The sequence below is a fragment of the Panthera leo genome, chromosome F2 (assembly GCF_018350215.1).
Source record: "Panthera leo isolate Ple1 chromosome F2, P.leo_Ple1_pat1.1, whole genome shotgun sequence".
Lineage (NCBI taxonomy): Eukaryota > Metazoa > Chordata > Mammalia > Carnivora > Felidae > Panthera > Panthera leo.
The window spans coordinates 49,083,225-49,102,194 of NC_056695.1; the positions used below are offsets into that span (position 1 = coordinate 49,083,225).

At 37.3% G+C, this 18,970-nt stretch overlaps 1 protein-coding gene across 2 annotated transcripts in view; it reads left to right on the plus strand.

The window, feature by feature from the left end:
- Nucleotides 1-269: 269 nt before the first annotated feature.
- The window catches only part of RIMS2 (regulating synaptic membrane exocytosis 2), a 600,294-nt gene continuing 581,593 nt past the window's right edge, over nucleotides 270-18,970 (plus strand). For both annotated transcript variants that reach the window (XM_042923146.1, XM_042923145.1), the window contains exon 1: nucleotides 270-455. In XM_042923146.1, the coding sequence (XP_042779080.1) occupies nucleotides 280-455 (176 nt within the window). In that variant the 5' untranslated portion in view covers nucleotides 270-279. The remainder of the gene's footprint in view (nucleotides 456-18,970) is intronic.

Here is an 18,970-nt window from a genome sequence, read left to right on the forward strand (position 1 = left end):
TCTGCCAAACCGCTCACTTGCCAGCCCTTCGCCCCCGGGAAGAAGAAACATTCCCCGGAGCGCACTCCTCAGCCCTCACTCCCCGCCGCGCTCGCCCTCCCCTCCCCCTCCGCTCTTTCTTTCTTGGGGGAGGGGGGCTGTCGCCTCGGATTGAAGGCCGTTGATTTGTATGTATTTGTCCCAGCGCCGGAGGCTGCCCCAGCCGCCCGCGCGGGTGCCGCCGCCGCCGCCGGTGGAGTTGCCTCCCTGCTTCCCTAGGGTGGTTAGGCTCCACCAAACATGTCGGCTCCTGTCGGGCCGCGGGGCCGCCCGGCTCCCACCCCGGCGGCCTCTCAGCCGCCCCTGCAGCCCGAGATGCCCGACCTCAGCCACCTCACGGAGGAGGAGAGGAAAATCATCCTGGCCGTCATGGATCGGCAGAAGAAAGAAGAGGAGAAGGAGCAGTCGGTGCTCAAGTAAGGACCCGGCTCCATCTTCCCGCCTCCCTCCCTCCCCTCCGCCCCCACGGCCGCTGCCCTGCGGCCGCCTGCGCGCCCCGGATCGCCGCCCTCCCTCCAGCCGGCGGCGCCTGGGCCACGAGGGCTGCGGCCGGCGCCGGCCGCCGGGGCTGCTTTCTGGGTGTCAGAGCGCGGGGGTGTGTGTCGGGAAGGGAAGGTGCCGAGGCCGGCCGAGATGAGGGTGGCGAGCCTTTAGGCGTTGTAATTTTCCCGGGCGTCCTTACGGCTTCCCCCGCGGGCCGGTTGGGCTTCAGGGTCCCCACGGGGCTGAAGCTGAACCCAGGCTCCGCGCGTCCCCTCTCCTTTCCAGCCGCCCCCGCGCGGTGGCAGTGACTGGGGCAATGAATCCAATATGGCCGTGCACAGGTGCTCCCTGGCCGGGACCCGGGCGAAGGCGCGCCGCCGGGGATGCGGGCGCAGCAGGGGCCCCTCGTCCCGCGCTTCCGCAGGGCGGCCCTGCCTCCGACGCGGAGACGAGCAGAGCTGCCCGCGGTCGCTGCGGGCAGGGGGGCGGCTGTGCAGGCGAGGGGCCTAAACTCTGGCAAGTCTCGGGTGGGTGTGCGGCCGCCGCCATCTTCCAGCCCCTCCCCCTCGGCGGGTTCTAACACCCTGCACTCTGCTGCTCTTCCTGTTTGCCACTAGTAAATCTGTTTAATCCTGAAGAGACTCTGAAGAGGCTCCAGTTCCTACCATTACTGCAGTTTGGGATGCTTCCTACCTTGGGAAGTTCTACTACTCGTGTTCATAGTGTAGGCAGCCGGGATTTTGCCGAGGGTGAGAGAGTAAAAGCAGCACCCAGGCGGCGGTTTAGCGCTGTGTAACTTCAGCACCAGGGAACTGTCCAGACAGAGATACAGCTTTGAGACGCCTTTTGTCAGTCTAGCAAAGAGATTTGTTTCTACAGGTTAGCTGTTAAATGTTTTATGGTTATTTGATTTCTCAGATACTGTGTGAAAGAGACTGTGCAGAAGATGCTTAACCTTTTTATGTTCTTCCAACTCAACTTTTTTCTTTTTACTTGAAATGAATTATTCACTAAGAGATTAACTTGGACAGTTTATATGCCAGCGGTGGGACTGTTCTTTTTGCATGTTATCAAATATATTTTTCCCATATTCTCCACAGAAACACAAAATTGAAAGAGTAGAGTTCCTCCATGAAGGATGCAATACACTGACCTCTAATCATGTAAATTTTAAAAACAGGTTGTTGAATTCAGTATTCTTTAATAGACTTATACAGAGATAATTCTGTCTATACATATATATTTTCATATTTTAATGAAAATACTGTAAATTATGGTAAAAATATATCAAATATCTGTACACGTTTGAGAAAAATTGAAGGACTAAGAACAAATATTTCTGACATACTAACTGGAATAAAGAAAAATTGCTTCTTCAAAGCTAATTTGTGGGTTTGGAGACTTGTTTGGGAATATGATTTATTAGTAGGCTTGGTAAATGAAAAATGGTTATGAGATTTAAGTAGCTTATTTTAACTAATGCTAGAATAAAGCATTATTTTTGAAAGCTTTTTGAGCATAATACTCACTTTGCTTTACTATATATACTAACAATGCCTAGCTTTTTGATGACTTAGAATTTGATATTTAAGTATATGAATCTATATTTTCTACTATAATTGTGATAAAATTAGTGTTGCCAAAGTGATGTCAAATAAAACATAGTTTTATTTCTTTGACCCATATATTTAAATGTACAATGTGTTTTTATTTCTTTGTAGTAAGCTAAATCATAGTATATACTGGCTAGTTCACTGTAGTTCCAAATCCACTTATTGTTCTAGTATATAGAGATGTAAATGAATTTTTCAATACTGAATTAAGAATTACTCAGATTGAACAATAGGTTACATTAGGAAAATGTTGCAAAAGGCTTTTTCAGGTAGGTACATTACATTACATACATTACCTTTCTGTGTAAGCCTGTATGCTATGCAAATACATAGAATGTTCATGCATTCATATTCACACAGTTTAGGTAGAAACATTCTCTAAACATACATTCATACAGTCAGAGAGATTACATTGATGAAAAATCTTCATATTTATTTTAAATATCTATTTGCATTTCTGCTTAACTTAGTCTTGGAAGGAGTTATACCTCAAAATGGCCTACATGGCTTCAGAATTATTTTTATATTCATTTTAACAAGAAGTTTTTTGGAGTTAAAGCATAATATAATTACAAATTTAATTTTAAATGTTCTATAAAAATGTTTTTGGCTTTTTAAATAAGTTAAGACTAGGCAAGGAAAATGAGGAAAACATTAGATTTTATAATAGAATTATAATGAAAGAAAAATTGTTTTAAATAAGTTTATAATGTATTAAGTAATATATTATCAATATTGGGTATTAAGTTACAAATACTATATATAAGAAAAAGTGATATTAGTATTCTTCAATGATTACTATTTCTCATTAAGTTTTAGGGGTCATTTATCTGGTCAAGACTACACTGTCCTTTGTTTCTCTTTAGTGATGTCCATTTAATTAGAGATGTCCATTTAATTGCATGTTAACATTTATTTTGAGAGAAGGTCATGGACAGAGAGAAATAAACTGAAAATCAAGTTGATGTCTGCTGCCTTGTAACAATTACGTTAAAGTTTGATGTGTGCAAAATTGAAACCATTGGATGAAAATATTTTCTTATTAAGAATTCATACCAAGGGGGATGTGCATACGAAGTACATCACAGGATGATATGTTGGAGTACAGGAAGAGAATATTAAAACTTATATTTCAAGTTCTTTCTTTCTTTGAAAAAGAAATTAAGTATTACTGATATTTAATATATAGATTGACAATGTTAAGACCCATATAATTTGTAAATACATATGCAGGTATTTAGAAGTTCACGCCTGAGATATTTTTAATGGGAGAGGTGAGTGATCAAAAGACATTGAGACCACTATAGTAATCTCTCTTTATGAAGAGGTTAATTAAGGACTATTTATATATATTAGCAATTTCTTCAAAGCCTTGCTGAATATCCATATTTTCGGAAGTCTTCTGTCACCATCAAGTACTTTTATTTTATGTCTGATTGAGATACTAAAATTTTGAAGCATCTGTATCTCAGTAGATCCCTCAACAGATCAGTAATTGCTTTTTTTTATCCTTACCAGAAATCCACATACAGTTTTAGTTTTGATAACTCAATCTATAGGTAAAATCTATAGTGTTCTTTTACTTATTAATGTTTTTAAGCCTCGTCTTTCAAGATTGTAAACTTCTTGAGGGCAAGAATAATAATGTACCCTTCTTTGGAGTTTGTGTTTTGCAGCATACTTAACACCTGCGCATATTAGGTAACTAATAAGTAATGTTGATATGACTCGTAATGTTAATGAGGCAGTTTATAAATTTTGTTGGGAAAATGAAGAATAATTTTTTTGAAAGAAAGGCATAATCTATTAGGTTTATATTTTCGAGTGATTTTTTTTTTTTTTTGATGTGGTATTAAGAAAAAAAAATGTATGAGATAAGCAAAACCACTGAAATCAATAGAAAAGTAAGTATTCATTCAGTAAATATTTATTGAGTTTCTACTATGTGCATATCATAGTCTTTCAGATAAGGATTTTTTTTTTATAACAAATTAGAAATAATGTTTTTTGCTGTGTAAATTATCTTTGTATTCTCAGTTTGGATTTTTTATTAATGTTGAATGTCTTTTATTTGCTTCCCAAATAAAAGAAGACAGTGAGTAAAGATTTCATGATAGATCAGGGTAATAATTTAGCTTTTTTTAAAACATAGATGAGCAGTTCTAAATTTTTTTAATAATTCAATTTTAAGAGTATTTTTCAAAGCCAATTTATAAGCTTTTTTATGAATAGATAATATATACCTATGGTACAAAATTTCTTAGCTACTTTTTCTCCAAGCCAGAGGCAACTGCTTTTGCCACTGTATTGTATACTATTCCAGAAATACTCTGTGTAAAAGTAGATATGTGTATATATCACATATTGTGTGCACCTATAATGTGTGTGTGTGCACACAGATGTATGGATGTATATGTGTAAACATAAAAAACATAAATGTGCCCTGCAGTTTACTTTTTAGGAGATCAGTTCCACACCCATTAATATATAGCTTCCTCATTCATTTTAATGGCTGTGTAATATCTCATTTTATGAATGTTCTGTAATTTCTTTATCTAGAACCATATTTATGGGTATTTAGGTTGATTCTAATTTTGCCATTAGAAACAACACTGCAATAAATATCTTTGTGCATATATCATTTCTTACACATTTGAATATATCTCTGGAATAAATTCCTAGAAATGCATTGTTGGGTCAAAAGGTCAGTATATTTTAAATTTTAATAAATATTGCCAAATTTATTTTCATACAATAAGTATGCATAAGTGACCTAAACTAGGGAGGCTCCCATATCCTTTCCAATTCAGCGTGTGATACTCTTAGCCAATACTTTGGTGAAAGATATGCCATCGTAGATTTAATTGAAATTTTCTTATTATCAGTGAGGCTGAGGGCGTTTTGCATTTGTTTAGTTTTTTGTTTGTCTTTTGGTCATTTTTAGTGAATTGTAGAAGCTCTTTTTACTGTCATTTGTTTTATGACCTTTTTTATGCCTTTTTTTTTTACTGGTCAGGATTTTTAAAAAATGCATTTTAATTTTTCACTTTTTGTTTTATGTCTTTTGAGTTTGTGATATGCTTAGAATGATCTTTCTCATTCTAATATTTAAAAGACTACCATATTTTCTTCTTATAGCTAAATGAAAATTTAAGAACATGGCATGTGAAATAAAAATGCAATTTAATCATGAAGACTTTTAAACAAAAATCATTATTATGATTATGTAAATAACCATGACCATTGTCAAGAATGAAAAATCTATCAGTTTTAAGAATTGCAAATGCATTCTAAAAAATTGATTGGCATTTATGAGAAAGTACCTAATAAATTCTTTATATATAATCTGTATTTTAAAGCAACTAGGATAATTAAATAATATCTTCTTGTTGACTATATTGTTATTGAGTATATATTTATAAAGAACTGATTATACTGTGTGACGAAGACAGAGGTAATGGAGGCAAGTGTGAGGGGCCAGCTGGATTTTGACTTGAAACCTTATTTTACTAATTAATAACTGTAAGGTCTTGCTTATGTTGTTAAACTCTCTGAGCCCATGTTTCCTCATCTGTATTATCAAAATAATAACACCTACCTTGAAGGATTGTTATGATCAATGTAGATTAAATGTCCTGGCATAAATAAGTGTGCCAAAGAAAGTCGTTATTAACTGATTATAGACAATAGTTTATTATTATTTTTTAACATTTATTTATTTTTGAGAGACAGAGAGGCACAGAGCATGAGCGGGGGAGGGGCAGACAGAGAGGGAGACACAGAATCCAGAGAGCAGGCTCCAGGCTCTGAACTGTTAGCACAGAGCCCAATGTGAGGCTCAAACCCACGAACTGTGACATCATGACCTGAGCCGAAGTCAGTCGTTTAACCTCCATGCAGGCGCCCCTAGACAATAGTTTCTGAACCTTAATATTATCATAGCATTCTTGGATGAAATCTTAACTTTTTTTTTTTTTTTTTTTCCAATTGAGACATTCTCTTCCTTGTCTACTGGGAAGTCAAAAAAATGCCCAAAGGACTTTTAAGTGCCTTCATTATTTATCTAGAAGCCCAGGGATGGAGAGGGAAGGTGATGAATCGGCAGCAATTTCCTCAGCAAAAAACATTTTTAGAGAGTCTGAAACTAAGGTGTAGCAGCAGAAATAAGACACCAAATTATTGGTTATTGGCAAGATACTGATTATCATGGGTGAATGCGAGGGAACTAATTTGTGCAAATTACTCTGTGATTGTCCTTACAGTTGTCTGGGATCAATTTTTTGCTCTATTAATAAATCAAAATATGTATTTATTTATTTGTCTTATTCATATTATATCTGAGAACTCAGCGAATCTTATCAGGTTAATCTCATTTTGAAGTATCAATTTAGAGTGCTCCTCTGCTTTCCATTGCTTTTCAAATGCACACACTCTTTGTATGACTTCCACTTTGCCTCTTAGCTTCAAATTTGCCTCCTTAGAGAGCTCTTTCTTGCCCCATGTTCTTAAGTAGGTTCTTTTCTTTCTTCTTTTTCATATCATCTTTAATATTTTCCAGTTATGCTTATTAAAATTTATAATTTCTTTATTTGTTTATGGTCTGTCTGCCCTGCTAGATTATAAACTCCCAGAGAGCAGACACCATGTCTGTCTTGTTCACCATATCAGCCTTAGCTTCTAACCCAACACAATGTTTTATACATAGTAGTACTTAAAAATATTAGTTGGGTGACTGAATGAAATGTTGGGGAATAAAATACTGTGTTCAGTTAGGTAGTGCTTGCTTTCAAGGTGAAATTTGAAGATCTAGAAGAAAAAAGTTTGTTTAGGTAGTAGTGCCCTTATTTTCAAAATCAATTGTAATTTTTAAACATATGTGCAATTTTGCTTGCTTATTTATTTATTTATTTATTTATTTATTTATTTATTTTTTACTAGGAGAAAACTTACAGTATTTGCGTATGATTGCAACTCATCTTTTATTTGTTTATTAAAAACATTTTTTTAATGTTAATTTATTTTTGAGAGAGAGAAAGAGAAAGAGACAGAACATGAGCAGGGGAGAGGCAGGCAGAGACAGAGAGGGACTCTCAACATGGGGCTTGAACTCACAAACTGCGAGATCATGACCTGAGCTGAAGTCAGTCGCTTAACCAACTGAGCCACCCAGGCGCCCCTTGACTCATCTTTCTTTTAGACTAAGAGCACATCTGTTTTGATTAGAAACCAGAAGAATATTGTAATATGTCGTCTTGAAATTGTAATTATTTTTTAATATAAAGAATATTTTGCTTTAAAAATTACGACTTTAGTTTGAAAGTGTTTGTATATTTCCAGTGTGTTTAACAGAGCTGAATGATAAGTGATGTACAGAATATTTTGGATAGAAATTTCTATAATTCATTCCTTTCAGAGGCAGACAACTGAAGGCCAACCATAATCACATGAGCACACTGAAATGTGAAGTGTCATGAAAAAACACAGTAAAAGTGTTTTTGGAACATCATGACCATAGTAAAAAATATGTCAGAGTAATCAAATGAGTAGTTTGCTGTCTCTTTGGTATTGTTTTGAGGGTGTAACACATTTTATCCTTTTTAATTATGTAGAAATTTTACTCCTAGATGTTAAAGATTCTAGAGACTACAGATACTGTCGTATTCTCTAGTCACCTGATGAAATGCAGATATCTATTTCTGGGTGTTAAAACACTCTTAACCCTTCTCAGCTAACCCTTTAGGAAGTCACTATAAGGAACATGATAAACCACAGTTACAATATTGCATGATAAGTGCTGGGAGACCACGTGCACAGTGTATCATGGATATATTCATTGAACAGGAGCATCTTCTCCAGTTTGGGGGAGATGACACCTAGGCTGAGACTCAAAGGATGAGTAGATGTTCATTGGGCAGAGGAAGATGTTCCAAGCAAAAATACGAAAACTCCCAAGTCTTTCTATCCCAGACTTTAACTCTCATTTGTAAAAGAGAGGCAGGGCATAGTCAAGAAACTGATTTGAAGTGGTTTACAATGTCTGGAGCATAAGGCTTATTGGAAGTGAGTCGGCAGAGGAGACTTGAGAGATGGCAAGGGTCAGAGCTTCAAAGACGTTGTATGTTTTCCTTTGATTTAATCCTGAAGGTAGTAGGGAGTAACAGAGGGATTTTAAGCAGTGACACAGTGTAATCAGATTTGGTTGGTCACCCCCCAGCCTTACAGTCTGAGGGATTGATGCTAGAGACCAGGGCTGTAGTTAGGAGAGTCTTCTGGTAATCCAGGTGATATATGATGGAGATATGAAAGAGGACAGTTCTTTTTTGTTTTGTTTTAAAATTTTTTTTTAACATTTATTCATTTTTGACAGAGAGACAGAGCATGAGTAGGGGAGGGGCAGAGTGAGTGGGAGACACAGAATCCAAAGCAGGCTCCAGGCTCTGAGCTGTCTGCACAGAGCCGGACGCAGGGCTCAAACTCACAGACTGTGTGATCATGACCTGAGCTGAAGTCGGACGCTTAACCAACTGAGCCACCCAGGCGCCCCTGAAAGAGGACACTTCTGCTGGAGGTGGAGAGGCAGGATAGATTTGGAAATATTTAGGAGCCAAATTACTGGGATTTGACAACAGGAGGTAAAGTAAGGGTAAAAAAGTAAGGGTAAAGTAAGCTCTCAGGGTGCCTGACTTGCTCAACTGACTGCTGTACATCATGTAGATCTGTCTTTGCTCATCTCACTGATGGTCAGCTCTCTAAATTGGTTTAGTCTCAGGACCGTTGTTCTCTTGAGAGACCAGCCGGAGAAGGCTTCTTTTATTGTTTTTCTTATTCTGAACAGTTTATAATGTGAATAGTTGTACTAGAAGTGACTATAACTTGTGATATAGGGGGGACAGGATGGGAAATAATAGAGTAGCAGTAAAAAGGGCAAAAGGGGAGAAAGAAGAGAAGGCAAAGAAAAAGGGGAGAAGAAGATCAGTACTGTTTGAATCCATTCATAATTGTGAGGAACGCTACTTCGTGTTTTAGCTTAGAAAACTTTTTTCTACTAAATCTATTAACGTCTTGTCATTTTTTCCCCCAAAACTACAGATCTGTTTTTCTTTTATTGAACATTCCTTGCTCCCATTGACAACTTTGTCTCCGTGAGTTTCTCACCATCTGGTTTTGTTTCACTCTTCAGATGTTTTTAACTCTTGCGCAATCTTTGTTTTATATGTTAGATTTAACTAGAACAAATTTCCTTTTTTGTGTATATTCCTATATCACCTCCAAGGGAATTTTGGAAATGGGAGTGTAGTTTAGGAAGATAAAGAAAAGAGATTAGCTGTGTAAATGACATATTGTGGTTGGTGAAGATTCTGTTCCTCTTTATCTTAGCTTAGTGAATTATTGCAGATTTCATACTGTGTTGTGTTATGAAAGAGAGATAAGTTTTGTTAGATTGTGTGATGGGAAGTTCTAGAAATAGGATTAGAAGTAGAATTATAGAAAGGTAAAAGTTAAGAACAGGTTTAGGTCTAAAAGTGATAGAATATTATTTCACTTATTTTCTCTCTAGAACTGTTACCGCCCCCCCCCCCCAAACTGTAAGCAACTAGATAGTATAAATTAGGCTAAGAATGGACGAATTTTATATAGTTTATGTATTATGAACATGTATTAGATGTACATTATATACACATGTCAAAAAGCTCCAATTTGTATTTTCCATATCACATAGTGCTAGCTAAATGCTTTTTAAAGACATTTAGAGTTAAGAACTTTCAAACAGTTTATAGATTATAAAAATTTAACCTTCTTACATTACACACACGTATTTGGTAGGTTCTGCTAAACAGAGGTTCTGGTTAAATGCTCTTTTAGGCACAAGAGGAAGATAGAATTCTCTATGTTCTTTAGCAGTTTTTTTTTTCCCCCCAACTAAGTTTATGTTCAGCTGTAAGGGAAAAATAACTTAGCAGTTTTATGCATTCTGCAGCTAGGCTTCTAGGATGTTAAAGCTGGGAAAAAAGGATATCCTAAACAATATAGCTAGATAACAGTATAACCATAATGGTGTTTATTGGTGAAAATTTTGCTTCTCAGGTGCATATATGAACAGTCTATTTCATCACACATCACACATAATTCCTTTTGACCAAGAGCTGAAAGAATTAATTGATGTTTTTATCAGCACAAAATTTTTTTCTGTTAAAAATGAATTTTGTAGTGGAGATAGCTAGGTGTTCATCAAAGATTAACATTCCTCTTTCACAGAGTTGTTGCTATGCAGCACTGCCTAGCCCTGGACTACCTTTTCCAGCTTTCCTTGTTTCTAAATGGATTGGGGTAATTAAGTTCTGGCTGGTGACTTAGCCTCCCCCCTCCATTAGACTTTGTATGAATAACAGATACACTTCTTTGTTAAGTCACTGATTTTAGGGCTGTATCTATTACTGTGGCTATTGTAAGTAATACATTCTCATGATTATTATCTGTTACTTATTTAACTTTGGAAAGCTTTAAAGTTCCTGTCTACACTGGTCGACTCCAGAAGTATTTCTGTGGTACTGAACTTTATTACCACAGGTTGATTTCTCTTTAATGATTGCTCTAAGCTGACTTAAGTCTTAAATCAGCCATAGGATTTGTGAATACAGAATTTACCAGGACGGGTCTGTTCATCTGCTTGATGACAAGTGGGCGGTACCCCAACTGGGGATTTGTTGGAGCAGGTGCAAGAAGGTAGGTGTGTACACTGAATCTTCACAGAGATACCTGCTCTGGAAGCAGATATAGGACACAGACCTCATAATGAGACAGAAAAATTTGCAATCCTAGGATCCATTTAAAAAAATTTTTTTAACGTTTATTGTTCAGAGAGAGAGACAGAGCATGAGCAGGGGAGGGGCAGAGAGAGGAGGAGACACAGAATCTGAAGCAGGCTCCAGGCTCTGAGCTGTCAGCACAGAGCCCGACACAGGGCTCGAACTCACAAACTGTGAGATCCTGACCTGAGCCAAAGTCGGATGCTTAACCAACTGAGCCACCCAGGCACCCCAGCTAGGATTCATTTTGGAATAAATTGAAGCCTCATGTTAGAAGTTTTGCAGGTTGAAGGCTATGGTTAAATTCCATTTCCAAACTAAAGGTTAGGAAGGTTTATAGAAATCAGAAGTGAATTTTATAAGACCAGAGAGACCTGGTGCTGGTGTTGGGGAGTCCTTCTAATTTCCTTACTCTCCCTCAGCTCTCAAATGTAATCAGTTACCAAATCCTGTCATTATTCTCTTCCAAAGATCTTTGAAATCTCTCTCCTTCTCTCTGTCTTCATTGTTGGGGCACGGTTTCATGCCTTTATTATATTTTCCTTAATTATTCGTCTCCAAATGGGTATCTCCACTTTCAGGCACACCTCTAACCCATCTCCCATAATAGTACAACAGTCCAACACACAAATCTATTTTAAAGTCCTTAATATTTGTCAGTGCTTCTCCACTGCATTTACTATGCAGTCTAGATTTCTAGGTGTGTCATAGAAGTCCCTTTGTGATGTTTTATCAGTTTTTATATCCTGGTAGTCTTTCTTGGGGAAGACCTTTGGTTGTATCAAATTGAAGTTAGTTCCTTATTGTTTTTTTGTTTTTTTGTTTTTTTTAATATTCTAGGATATATTGTTCTCTTTGCCTAGAAAGCCCTACCCACTTTTCTCTTGTTAAGTTCTACTATTTTTTGTTTAGGATTTTATTTTTAAGTAATCTCTATACCCAGTGTGGGGCTCAAACTCACAACCCTGAGATTGAGAGTCAGATGCTCCACTGACTGAGTCAGCCAGATGTGCTCCTAAGTCCTACTAGTTCTTAATCCAGGTATATATCAGGTTTCCAACCAGCTGAAAACTGGGTTAGGTTTTCCTCTGCTCTCACAACCCTTATTGCATACTTCTACTGTAACTCTTACAATATTAATACTCCATAGCCAACATATACTGGATGCTTACTGTGCTGTTACTATGCTACATTATATATGCATTATCTAATTCAGCCCCCATGACAACCTTATGAGATAGCTATTATTTTATCATTTTTATAGATGAAAAAAATGAAGACTGAAGTTGTATGCTCAAAGTTTTTAGTGGGGAGCCAGGATTTAAACCTAGACAGTCATATTCTAGAATTTGCACTCTTAATAACTACTTTTTATTATATCATAGTCATTGAATTACTTTTCCTCTTTTCTAATAAATTATAGAAAAAGGACTGTGTTTGCAGTGGGTAGTCCATTGTGAGTGGATATAAATGTGTTTTGAGTGAATAATTAAGTGTAGCACTGCCTAACAGTGGAGAGTTGCTGATACCTCAAGAAATGATTATCTTTGGGATTTGGTGGTCACATTTGCAAGAAGTTTCATTGTTATCCTTCTTGGACATGCCAGTTATTGGTTATGGTGCGTGGTATTAGTTAAGCTAGGAATCAAGCGTGTGTTTTTAACAACACATGAAATCAGTGAAGACAATATATTTAATAAATAACTTTTTTTCACTTAAAAGACTTTTCATTTAATAAATATTTGTTCAAGGATGCGAGAGTTTAAGCCACCTTTTGCTGGTGGTAGACACTTTTTTTTTGCTCTCATGTGGAGTGTTTTTCTATTTGAAATAGGAGTTGTTAGCATTTTGGAAGCCATTGTCAAAAAAGAAAATTCTCTGAGCAATGATGATGGTGGTATTGCAGGGGCAGGAAGCTAAATGAATCTTGAGAGAATGTGTGAAATTGGATCATTTTGTAGGTATGCTTGAAAATCCCCAGAGATTTAAAATCAAGACAACTGGAGCATAGACATTTAAATGGCCAGCCAGTGCGGAGGCTGTGCACCTTTGAGGACAAAGCCTTTGTTAAGACCACGTTCAATGTCTAGAACAGGTGCTAAAGTTGATTTGTAGGTGATAAAGCATATTCACTTAAAGCATATTAGTATATGGGTAGTGACCACTTTTTAAGTATATTAACAAGGCAACATGGTAACAAAGTTGAGCCAAAGAAATGAACTAGAAGATGTGTGTAATAAGCTGTTTCTTTGAGGTACTATGGCTAAGATTATTTGAAGTCCCTTTGTTTTACCTATACCTCATGCTTCATTTCTTTAAACTTTTTTTTTCTCCTTACTTTCTGGTAATGTTCTTACAGTAAAATTACAGTCTACTTTTGTTGATGTAATAACGAAAGCTTAGAATATAGAGACAGTTTTGTGGTACCGTAGGTTGTCTTAGCTGATTCCTTAGAAGGAATATGTGGAATGAGAGGAAAGAGAAATGGAAATTCAAGAGTGTGAGACTAGTATTCAGTTTGTATCTGAAGTCTCTTCTACATAGGATTTGCTTTGAATTTGAATAGGTCTCTAGACTTGTAGCAGAAAGTGAAGGAGGGAACTAACATTTGTTTGGTGACTACTGTGTGCTAGGATTCAGGTCACAAAGGCTGTAAGTAGCAGAACACAGAGGTGGGTAGATCTTTCTAACTCCAAAACTCATTCTCTTTCCATCACACTGCTATTTAGTCTTCTGGAAAACAGTTAAGACCATAGTGCTTAGGTGTCTGGACTATGGAGTCAGCCAACTTGGGCTTGAATCTCAGCTGTTACTTGGTAATTTTGCACCTCAGTGTGTTTATCTGGAGAATCCTTCTCATGATGCCATTTCTGGCCCTTCTTCTGTCACTACATCTCTCTCTGCCCACAGTGGGGAAAGATTTTTCTCTTTTAAGTACTCAGATGGTTAGACTCGGCCCAGATAGTCCAGAATAATCTCCCCATCTTAATCATATCTGTAAAATCCCTTTTGCCATGTAAGAGATGTTACATGTTACATGTTCCCGGGGTTAGAGTGTGAATACCTTTGAGGGGCCATTTTTCTCCTCACATTAGTGAGTGGCCTAGATACAATTGGATATATGTTTTTTATAAAGTAGACTTTGTACTACTCTTATTTTTTTTAAATATATTTTGTATACAGAGATACAAATTCCAGAATAATATCTCTGAAATATTTTACAATGCACTTTTTTATGGATTTATAATACTTTATTTCCCTCAACTCACTCCCAATCTGCTCTTCATTTTTTATTTGTTTAAAAATTTCCTCCTGAATAAAAATATTGGTCTAACTGCCAGTGGGGTGGAGCGTTGGGGGCAAGCAGTGTGAATTCTTCTATATTCTTCGAATATAAAGAGCACATAAGTATTCTTAAGTATTCATTTTAGTTAATAATTGGATTTATTTTTATGGAAAGAGAATTAACTTTGCCATATGACTAAATAGTGAAGAGTTATTGAAATGTTTCCAAATATTTTCATTATCTGATAGTCATGTAAATCTTTTTTTTCTTCAATAATTTTTTTAATGTTTAGTTTTGAGAGAGAGAGAGAGTGAGCCGGCACGAGTGGGGGAGGGGCAGAGAGAGAGAGAGAGAGAGAGAGAGAGAGAATCCAAAGCAGGCTCCAGGCTCTGAGCTGTCAGCACAGAACCCGACGCGACTGCAAGATCATGACCCAAGCCTGAGCCCGTCTGTTGCTTAACCGACTGAGCTACCCAGGCGTGCCCCTTAAACCTTTTTTTTTTTTTGAAGTGTTTTTGTTTATTTATTTTTGAGAGAGAGAGGGAGGGAGGGAGGGAGGGAGAGCACACATAAGCAAAGGAAGGGCAGAGAGAGAGAGAGAGAGAGAGAGAGGGAGAGAGAGAACCCAAAGCAGGCTCCAGGCTCTGAGCTGTCAGCACAGAGCCCAACCCAGGGCTCGAACTCACAAACCCTGAGATCATGACCTGAGCTGAAGTTGGACACTTAACCGACTGAGCCACTCAGGGGTCCCTGGAATATGGTTTCTCTTGCATATTTGGTCTAGGAACCTTTTCTTATCCTGCAATGAGTGTGCTTTCATGTATTATTTTTTTTCTTATAATTATTAGCTAAGAAGTCTGAATTAGTGAAAAGATGTAGTGTGTATTATGACTTGAAGTTTATGTCAGTGTTTAAAATGTAATTAATTGGTTTAACTTAGGTAATAAAACATTAAAAATAGCTATGAAATAAAGTAGAAAAAGAACACGAACCAAGGTTGTCCTTCAAAACTACTAATATAAATTCATGTCACACTACGTAGTTGTATATGTTAGGATAGACTAGGTGTCAGAGTCCAGTGAGGAGACAGAAACTACAGTCGTAATTTGAACAGGAAAACTTTTTTTAAATTTTTTTATTTAAAAAAAAAAATTTTTTTTAACGTTTATTTATTTTTGAGACAGAGAGAGACAGAGCATGAACGGGGGAGGGTCAGAGAGAGAGGGAGACACAGAATCTGAAGCAGGCTCCAGGCTCTGAGCCGTCAGCACAGAGCCGGACGGGGGGCTTGAACTCACGGACCGCGAGATCATGACCTGAGCCGAAGTCGGACGCTTAACCGACTGAGCCACCCAGGTGCCCCGAACAGGAAAACTTTAATATAAAGGATTATTAACCTCTAGCAGTGAGCAGCCACCTCTTTTAGTGCTGAAGCTGAGTACCCAAGGAAGCAACACATTTGGAAGACATTCCTTCCCCCAAGGCTAAGGTTGAGATTCAGCCCTTGTTAGGGGGTGTGGTTGTACCCCACTGAGCTGCCACAAGCTGGGGCGGACAAGCTGGAAGTCATCTGCGAGGGTGTTGGTGGGGCTTCCAGAGAAGCTGGCTGGAGTTCTCAGGGAAGTCTCTGGGAAGCCACCTATTGCGGTGTCCGCTGGGGTGCTACTGAAACTGCTGGAAGGATGCCCGCTAGGGTGCTAAGTGAAACGTGTTAGGAGGGTGAGTGCCACTGGCTGCCAAGCTCCGGGCAGCCAAGGAACACAGGACAAACACCAAAGCACCCAGAACCAGAAGGAGAAGCCCCTTCTTCCTTTAATGTCACTCTGGCTCCCTCTGCTGACAGAGCTTCACAATTGTGCTGACTGGGGAAGGACAAATGGTTACAGAGTCCAGATCCAGTATCAAAACAGGACAAAGAAGGGTGGATTTGGAGCTGAGAGGTAGCAAATGTGTCAGTTTATAAGCTATGCTCTCCCTAAATATCAGTAGCTTAAAACAGTATAGATCTCTTTATTTTCCATGCCATATGTTTTCTCTGGGGCGCTTGGGGTCTCTATGTTATCCTCATTCTGGGACACAGGCCAATAAAGAAGCTGTTTGGAACGTTGAGACCAAAATGAAAAGACTGGGGTGAATTGCAACTTTTCTCTTAAAGTTTCCTCTCGGAAATATATATACAACTTCTCACATTTCACTGGCGAAGGCAAGTTGCTGATCATGCCTAACTCAGGGCAGAAAAGTGTAGCCCTACCACGTAGGGAGGGAAAATCAGAAATACTTGTTGAAAAATGCAACTATCACAAGATTGATAGGATCGGTATTAGAAAATTTTGCAGTCCCTAGCATAATTACTTATGTTTCTTCCTCTAAAATTTTATTTGCTTTGTGGTTTTTATGAATTTTTGTGAAAATAGCATCAGAATAAAAGTTGATGGTGGTCTTAACTTCTGGGTCAGTAACCACAAACCAGAGAGTGACCTTAATTCATTTGTGTAACACGGTGAGGCTGTAAACAAATTTAAGCAGCGGGAAGTATATTTTTTTGAAGGTTAGATACAAACAGACTTTGTTTTTAAGTTCTGCATTAAAATTTTTATATTAACTTATGCTGGCATGATATTATACGATATATGGAATGTCTATGTAGAAAAAGGTTTTTTCATTTATGGTCAGTAGTGTAGAGAGGACTAGAAAACAAGATTTGGAGGTGTGGAGTAGAGTTCTCCCTCCATCATTGACAAGCTATGTTGTCTTGAAGAAGTCACTTTAATTCCCTAAACTCTGTAAAATGGAGATTGAAAACACATCCCTCAGCTGAAATTTGTGGTGCCAGATGTGTTTCAGAGTGTTTTGGATTTTAAAATGCACATGCCATACACTATATGACTCTTAGCAGGGGCAGGACAGCAGCCCCTAATCAAACTCATTTCTCCAGTGAAACATGAATATTTACAAATGGGTTAGATAAAGACTGTATATAGCCTCATGCTAAATCAGATCAAGAATTTTGGCCCAGGCTTACAGAAGAAGTTCTATTTTCAGAGCTGTTTGGATTTGGGGGGTGGGGTATAGGTGGGCAATTATGGGCTTTTGGTATTTTAATACACTGTATGTTAACTGACTAGAATTTAAATAAAAGCTTGGAGAAAAAAAAATCACATTTTCTTTTTTTAAAATTTGTTTTATTTCATATATTAAAAAAGAAAAAAAAAATAAATAAAAAAATAAAAAATAAAAAATAAAAAAAAATTTCATATATTAAAAAAGAAAAAAAAATAAATAAATAAAAAAATAAAAAATAAAAAATAAAAAATAAAAAATAAAGAAAAATACTGTTTTGCCTTTTGAAAAAAAAAAAAATAAAATAAAATAAAATTTGTTTTAACATTTATTCATTTTTGAGAGTGAGAGAGACAGAGTGTGAGTGGGGGAGGGGCAGCGAGAGCGAGAGACACAGAATCAGAAGCAGGCTGCAGGCTCCGAGCTGTCAGCACAGAGCCCAACGCGGGGCCCCGGACTCAACGCAACATCGTGACTTGAGCTGAAATTGGACACTTAACCGACTGAGCCACCCAGGTGCCCCACATTTTCTATTATATAATTATAAGCAAAACAAAATGCAGGGTATTATGGAAGAGAGTAAACGTTGAATTGTAAAAACTTTTAAATAATACCCTGTGACACCTAAAATGAGAAACTTAGCTTCTATGAGGATACTTTTTATAAGGTTTATGTACTTATTTTTGAAACATATACACATAATTCCTGATCAAGACTATTTGATGATGATCTCTTCAGATTCTTGTTGCTCACCATTGACAAACTATAGAAGTAGTTGGTAGCAGATCGTAAGAAAAAACTTATTTCCTTTTCCTTGATTGATAGAAGCTCCTTTCATGCTATTAATCTTGAAAATTCACTCTCTTTAAATTTCACTCCAATGGTAGTAACACTTTTTTTAACTGTTTGCTCTTTCTTTTCTTTCACTGACAAATGTAATGTTGAATTTCTTCTGATAATGTGAATGGATTCCAAATGCAACTGAAGTTTAAAAAATGTCAGTTATTTAAAAATAATGTTGGTATTCTTCTTGAAGCATATGTAGTACTCTGCTAGCCTTACTTAGGACTCAGATTATAACATTGACTGTCACTGGTGAATCATTTTAACTTAATTTTTATGAAACTGAGATATTGCTTTGAATCTATAAGCTTTGTCATACTCATTAATATACTTTCGCACAGTTCGTGAAAATTTTTGATTGAGTTCATCCAGGTGTTTGAAACTGTCAGTTAAATAAGCCATTTTTTTTTTTAAAGTCAGTTAATAGCCTTTAACAAATCTGTAGTGAGAATCACTCACAGTGTCAATATTTATTTTTAACCCATAAACTTTAAAATGAAAGCTTTCCTTATGAATAGACAACACACTGAGGTATGGAACAGCAGAGAGTGGTGTTCTGAACTCATTTCTCTGTATAAAGCCAATAGTTGGGATTGTAGCAGCTGGGGATTGATTAGATTTTTTATTCTGAAAACATTATTTGATGTGGAATTCATATTTATAGGCAAGATTTTACATTCCAGATCTTCTCTGGGAATAAAATAGTGTTACTTAAATTTCAGTTTTTTCCAGATAAACTTTTTTTGTAGAGACTTTATAGTTTCTTGTCATAAAATTATACAGCATTTCTTTAATATTTTGCTTCAAAATCTGGTACTTTTTTGTAGGACAAATATGTT